The sequence below is a fragment of the Rhincodon typus genome, chromosome 6 (genome assembly GCF_021869965.1).
Source record: "Rhincodon typus isolate 14 chromosome 6, sRhiTyp1.1, whole genome shotgun sequence".
NCBI lineage: Eukaryota > Metazoa > Chordata > Chondrichthyes > Orectolobiformes > Rhincodontidae > Rhincodon > Rhincodon typus.
The window spans coordinates 634443-642002 of NC_063337.1; the positions used below are offsets into that span (position 1 = coordinate 634443).

The 7560-nt window shown below is 44.4% G+C and overlaps 1 protein-coding gene across 1 annotated transcript in view; it reads left to right on the forward strand.

The window, feature by feature from the left end:
- ilk (integrin-linked kinase) overlaps positions 1–7560 on the forward strand; it is a 45634-nt gene that overhangs the window by 36663 nt on the left and 1411 nt on the right. Inside the window, exons 7-11 of the mRNA XM_048598092.1 lie at positions 1783–1892; positions 2113–2240; positions 3083–3204; positions 6508–6607; positions 7167–7297. Coding sequence (XP_048454049.1) covers positions 1783–1892; positions 2113–2240; positions 3083–3204; positions 6508–6607; positions 7167–7297 — 591 coding nt within the window. The remainder of the gene's footprint in view (positions 1–1782; positions 1893–2112; positions 2241–3082; positions 3205–6507; positions 6608–7166; positions 7298–7560) is intronic.

The following is a 7560-nucleotide window of genomic DNA, read 5'->3' on the forward strand; positions in this document are numbered from 1 at the left end:
ACCTCCTCCCTCTTGTACTCCATGCCCCTATTAATAAAGCTGGGGACACTGTCTGCTTGATTAACCACATTCTTCACCTGTCCTGCCACATTCAGTGATCTGTGCACATATAGACCTAGCTCCTTTTGCTCCTGCACCCACTTTAGAATTGTACTCCCTATTTTATATTGTCTTTCAATGTTCTTCCAAATAAAGTGCATCACCTCACACTTCTCTGAACTGAACCTCATCTGCTATCCTCCACCCACTCGTCAATGTCCTTTGGGAGTTTTACACTGTCCCCCTCACCGTTTACAATTCTTCCAAGCTTATTGTCTTCTACAAACTTCGAAATTGTATACCCTGCCCAACAAAATCCAGATCATTAACGTAAATCAGAAAAACCAAGGGTCCTGATGATGATTCCTGAGGAATTCCACTACAAATTTTTCTCTCGCCTGAAACATATTCAATGACCATTTTTTTCTCTGTTTCTCATCACTGGATCCACATTGGTACTGTCCCTTCTATACCATGACCTATAATGTTTCTCAACAGTCTGTATGGCACTGTATCAAACGCTTTCTGGAAATCCATGTATACCATATATTCAGCGTTACCATCATCAAGCCTTTCTGTTCCCTTCTCAAATTACTCCACATCAGTTAAACATAACTTCCCCTTTAGAAATCCATGCTGACTGTTCTTAATCGACCCACCTTTTTCCATATGACTGCTAATTCTATCTTGATTTTTCTTTGCTCTGTACTCAGATCCTCTTGTGATAAAGGCTCGTGTACCATTGGACTTCCAATTGCTTGCTGCACCTGCACATGAATTCAGAGAACTAGGGGCGTAGTTTTTAAAAAAGGGTCTCTTGGTTTAAGTCAGCAGTAAGAGGGAATGATTTCCTCTGAGTTGATGGTCTGTAGAATTGTCTTGCCCAGGAAGCACTGGAAGCTGGGTAGTTAAATTTATTCAAGGCTGAGTTAGACACATTTTGATTACAAGGGAATCTGGGACTATGAAGTAAGGAAGAGATACAGGTCTCATCTCCACTTATCTACCCTTGCTTCCATTCTGTCTGTCCTTGCCCAAAAAATCCATTATCTCAGTCATCCCAGCTTCATTCAGGCCAGCATCCACAGCTCCTTTTTGGGACAGACTGTTCTACATTTTGACTTGTTTTTACGTGAAAAAGTTGCTTCCTGACACCACCATCTGAACAGCCTGGCTCTAACTTCAGAATTAAGCCACTTTATGCTGGACTCTCAATACTGAGGAAATGGTTTCTGCATCAAAACTATTTGCTACGTGTAACAGGATGACTAATATGACGGTACATCCACTGATCCCTTGAGATACCAAGTGGAGAGATGATCATACTGTGCCGCTGAGCGTGAAGGCTCCATGCTCTGGGACTCATGGCCTCAGTTACACCTTGCGACACCATTTATCTTCCACTTAGGGAGCAGGTACCCTCATGGTGATGGACTTGTGATCACTGTCCACAGTCTTCATGAGATATTGGAGTCAGTGACCTCTGCTGATGAGTCAGTGATGAGAAGTCAGTTTATTTTTACACTGCAAGATTATACTGTGTTCCTCTGGATAGTGGGGTCAATATCAGCTGTGTGAACATTCTGTACTGTTCGATCCTGTTGAAACTCTGGGTCATTCAGATATCTCCAGTAAATCACCTCTCAACCTTAACTTGGTTTTAAAAGCCAAGTTTGTGCAAGCTGTACTCTGCATTGAAACTGTTACAGTTGTTCATCGAAAGTTTCTCTGTTTTGCTTCTAGCTGTGGAAAGGCAGGTGGCAGGGGAATGACATTGTCATCAAAGTCCTGAAGGTGCGTGATTGGACCACACGCAAAAGCCGTGACTTCAATGAGGAGTATCCAAAGCTCAGGTACTTGAGGCCTGAGGGACTGCGAGTGGGATGTGAATGTGGAGGAGGGGGTGATGTGGTGGTGGTGCAAGGCCACAATATGAAGATGAGGCTGGGTGTGAGGGTAAGGTCAGGTACGAGGAAGGACTGGGCAGGGAGCAATGCTGTGAGCGGTGGAAAGAGTCTCTTCTCGGTTTCTCAGTTCTTTGATTTAATAATATTCTGCTGTTTCTCTTTGCAGGATATTCTCCCACCCCAATGTGCTGCCTGTTCTTGGAGCTTGTCAGTCACCGCCGGCCCCACATCCCATCATCATCACACACTGGATGCCTTATGGGTCTCTGTACAATGTCTTGCACGAGGGAACAAGTAAGTTCGGGGGTGGACTAATGAGCTGTAAAAACATGCCGAGGTGGATAACAAGGTGTAGAGCTGGATGAACACAGCAGGCCAGCTAGCATCAGAAGAGCAAGAAAGCTGATGTTTCGGGTCTGGACCCTTCTTTAGAAATTAAACCCTTTCCATCCATAAACCCATCCAGATGCCTTTTAAATGTTGTAATAGTACCAGCCTCCACCACTTCCTCTGGTAGCTCATTCCGTGCACATACCACCCTCTGCATGAAAATGTTGCCCCTTAGGTCCCTATTAAATCTTTCCCCTCGCATCTTAAACCTATGCCCTCTAGCTTTGGACTCCATACCCCAGCGAAAAGATCTTGGCTATTCACTTTATCCATGCCCCTCATGATTTTATAAACCAGGGAAAAAGTCTCAGCCTCTCCCTTTAGCTCAAACCCTCCAACCCCAGCAACATCCTTGTAAATCTTGTTACTGTCAGCACTCGAGCTGCAACTGTAAATGGACAAGCTCTCCTTTATCTTATGTTTAACAGTCTGAGAGTTACTTATGGAATGTGATTGGTGTTGGTGTCATTAACTCAGCCACACCTCCCATCCCCTTCATTGCAGCCTGAAGATTGACTGGGGAAATGTCACCCAGAGGTACTGGTCCCTCTGCTCATCCAATGACCTCTGTGGGGAAAGTTGATGTGTTTGTGTGGGGATTGGATAACGATGGGAAAGCTGATCTCCTTCAACCATTGGGAAGGAAAACTGGCATTTCCTGCTCACGCGACCGGAGACACAGTGCTGCTTGGGGTAGACCTGGGATTACTAGCCATCTCTTAAAATTTCTGCTGTCACCTTTTCAGATTTTGTGGTGGACCAGACCCAGGCAGTGAAGTTTGCACTGGACATTGCCCGGGGGTTGGCTTTTCTGCATACTCTCGAGCCTCTCATCCCCAGGCATTATGTCAACAGCAAGAGCATCATGGTGAGTGCCTGCATCTCGGTTCTCTTAAAAATCAATTCCCGCAACTTTGGACCAGCCAGCAACAGACCAGCATTTCCTCAGCCACAGACTTGACTCCAGGATGGTATCTTTTCTCCCTGGTACCAACACGGGGATGTCACTGAGTGGCTGCAGAATGTTTTTGGTGCTGGTAGTGGTGTTTGTGGTTTGGGAGACTTATTGGAAGGAGAGCTGTGCAGATCGCTACTGAAGTCATGGATAGGAAAAGGGATGTGGGTCTGCCAACTCAGTTTAGGGAGATAAATAGAAAACACTCCCTTCAGTGGTGGTAATCTCTGAATTTTTCTCCATGTCACAGGCGAGTGAGTAAAAGAATAGGAGGATAGAGCAGTTAAATGTGTGGCTGAAGAGGCAGTGAAGGCAGGAGTGCTTTAAATTCCCAGAACATGGGGATTGACAACATTGAGAGATGAAATGTATACAGGGCAGATGGAGCAGAAGTAGTGAATAGATTGGAGAAGCTTGGTTTGATCTCCTGAGAGGCAAGATTGAGAGAAAATTCACATAGAATTTATAACACCGAACCAGGCCGTTCAGCTCCATTTGTTTGAGACCACACAGACAGCAATGGTTCAAGAAGGCAGTGAGCTCACCAGTATTCTTCTCTAAGGCAATGCTGGCCCGACCAGTGATTTCCTCACCCCAATGAAGAGAAAAAACAAGGTGCTCAAAATCATCAGGTGCCTGGAGAGCGGAGATTAGGAAAAGCCCCTTTCAGTGTTTGAAGGATTGAGAACCACAGGAGACAGATTGAAAGCAGTTGAAAAGGACCAATGGTGACGAGTGAAAGAGTACTTTGTGCACCGACACATGGATCGGGTCCAGATTGCAGTTCCTGAGATTGTAGCAGAGGCAGGTACAACTGTGAGATTCAGAAGAATATTGTTAACGTTTGGAGAACAATACAACTCATATGACCATAATACACAGGAGCAGAATTAAGTCTGCTTTGACATTCGATCATGGCTGACATGTTTCTCAACCTCATTCTCCTGCCTTCTCCCCATAACACTTGATCTCCTTAGCAATCAAGAATCTCTCCATCTCTGTCTTAAATACACTCAATGACTTGGTTTCTGGCCTCTGCAGAAATGAGTTCCACAGATTAACCATCCTGTAAGCTGAAGAAATTCCTCCTCATCTCTATTCTAAAGGGTCGTCCCTTCAGTCTGAGGCTGTGTCCTCAGGTTCTAGTCTCTCCTACTAGTGGAAACATCTCCACATCCACTCTAACCAGGCCTCTCAGTATTCTGTAAGATTCAGTGAGATTCCCCCTTCTAAACTCAATCGAGTACAGACCCAGAGTCCTCAACTGCTCCTCGCATTACAAGTCCTTCATTCTTGTAAACCTCCTCTGGATCACCTCCAACGCCGACTCATCCTTTCTTAGATGCAAGGTCCAAAACTGCTCACAATATTCCAAATGCAGTCTAACCAGGGCCTTATACAGCATCAGCAGTACATCCCAGCTCTTGAAATGAATGCTGACATTACATTTCCTTCCTAACTTCCAACTGAACCTGCATGTTAATGTTAAGACAATCCTGAACTAGGACTTCCAAGTCCCTTTATGCTTCAGATTTCCAAAGTCTTTGCCCATTTAGAAAATAGTCTATGCCTCTGTTCTTTCTGCCAAAGTGCATAACCTCACACTGTCCAATACTATTCTGTCTGCCACTTCTTTGCCACTCTCCAAGCCTGACCAAGTCCTTCTGCAGCCTCCCCCTTCCTCAACACAACCTGTTCCTCCACCTATCTTTGTGTCATCTGGAAACTTAGCAGTTCCTTCATCCATGTCGTTAATGTGAAACGTGAATAGTTGTGGTCCCAACACTGACCCCTGCAGAACTCCATTCGTCACCAGCTACCATCCTGAAAAAGATCCCTTTATCCTGACTCTCTGCCTTCTGCCAGTCAGCCAATCCTCTATCCATGCCAGTACCTTACCCTAACACAGTGGGCTCTTATTTAATAGCTTCCTGTGCAGCACCTTCTCAAAGGCCTTCTAGAAATCCAAATAGATCACATTCACTGGCCCTCCTTTGTCTAACTTACTCTTTTGCTCCTTAAAGAATTCGACCAAATTTTTCAGGTATGACCTCCCCTTGACCAAGCCATGCTGACTCAGCCTGATTTTACCATGTACTTCCAAGTACTCCACAATCTTATCCTCAATAATGGATTTTAAAATCCTACTAACGGCCGAGGTCAGGCTAACTGGCCTATAACTTCGGGTCTTCTGCTCCCCTACCACCTTAAAGAGGGTGTTACACTAGACACTTTCAAGTCCCAATGGGAAAGGGTTAAGGAAAAGGACAAGGCAAGTTTCTTTTGCAGAGAGATGGCACAGCCATGATGGGCTGAGTGGCCTCCTCAACTGTAACCATACTCTGCTCCAAATTACTAATATTAAATATAACTGAATAATCTTCGTTCACAAGAGATTTTAAAGATACAGTATAGGGACAAATGGGTGTAGGGAGTTTGTTTGCAAGCCTGTAATGATCTCATTGCATGATGAGATAGGGTAAAGGGGCACAATGGCTTCTTCCTGTTGCAATGATTCTGCATCAATCCCAGATGGACGCTACAAAGACTGTATCATTATCATTATCATTTTATTTTCTGAATTTTTGATTGTGGACCAAGAACAGAAAAGCAATTGTTTTAAAACCAAGGACTACAGAAGGAATTGCTGCACTTTTCAAGTTACTGAAACTCACTGTGTGTGGTATTTTCAGTGGTGCCTTGTTCAGACACTAGAGGAAGCTGTTTGCAGACAGCCCAGCTCTAAGGTGTGTTGCTGGAGTGAGATTTAGCCAGAAACAAGTTGCTGATTGGCTTGTGTAATTATCACCAAAGGATGCCAAAGGTCATCATCCTAGTGACAGCTCTCTGGTTCCTAGGTACTTCATTGGAAGAAACCTTTGAACTGCTGGAAGACAGGTTATGTGTCTCTGTTTATCTGCAGTAAAAATACCTGAAGCCAGAAAAAAGCCCATTATTTTCTCCTACCAGTTACTGTAAGCTGTGGTCTGTAACCAGTAAATAAGTGATTATGTAGTTAGTGTACCAGTTGCCCTGTGCCACCTGTGAAAAAGTGAAAGAACGTGGAGAAAGTTGATTAAGGAACAAAAGGTACTGGCAAACCAAAAGGAACATCTCAATGATCCCTGCAGACTGGTGCTAATGAACAGGAACATTTTCTCTCAATGTCTGTTTCACTTCAGCCCTGTTTATCTCATTCTGTCCTGTACCACACAGATTGACGAGGATATGACGGCTCGAATCAGCATGGCTGACGTCAAGTTCTCCTTCCAGTGTCCTGGGAGAATGTACGCTCCTGCCTGGGTCGCTCCAGAAGGTGAAGTATCCCAGTTATTTCCTTACCACTGATATCTGAATAACAGGCACCATCATAGGCAGCAGATAGCTACACACCTCAGTCCCTTGTCAGTATGTATTGGAGAAAAATACTCATTGCTAGAGTCAGGTATCCTGACTACTACCACTCCCTGATATCCAGATTACTCCCACCTTGTGTCTGATATCCCAATTATACCCGTTCTGTGTTTGAATCCCAATTATATCCATTCTATGTCTGATGTCCCAATTGTACCCGCTCTCTGGTATCTAGATCACACCCACTGAGAGCTGGATTTCCGTTTAAGGAATAGGTAGGACTAGATAAGGTGTGAAGATTGGTGAATCATTAGTGCCGCAGCACTCCATCATCCAAAGCCACATTGTCTCCATACTCTCTTCCCCACTAATGTCAGTGTTAAAATATGTCATTGTAATTCAGTGATTCAAGAGTACACTGTGGTAGGCTAGATTGTTGAGTATTAGTTTGTTGTTCCTTGTTGGGTATTAATTATGACCCAGTAATTCCTGATGGTTTTTTTAATCGTTTCTATACGCAGCTCTTCAGAAAAAGCCAGAAGAGATTAACCGGCGGTCTGCAGACATGTGGAGCTTTGCGATTCTCCTGTGGGAGCTGGTGACTCGGGAAGTGCCCTTCGCAGACCTCTCCAATATGGAGATCGGTATGAAGGTAGGATCAACTCACTATCTGCAGAGAGAAAGATTTTACCCCCACTCCTACTTCCCTGAATATGTCATCAATGAAACGTGGTTTTGGATATTTTGGAGGGACTTTATTGAAGTGAAATGCATTGAAAATCCCACGTGGCTTTACCAAGGTTACAGCGATCTGTAATACTGACTCATGTCTAATTCTAATAATGAATCTAATCTATACTACTGTTGTGCTGTCGCAGGGTCAGTGCTGAGGGAGCGCCGCGCTGTCGCAGGGTC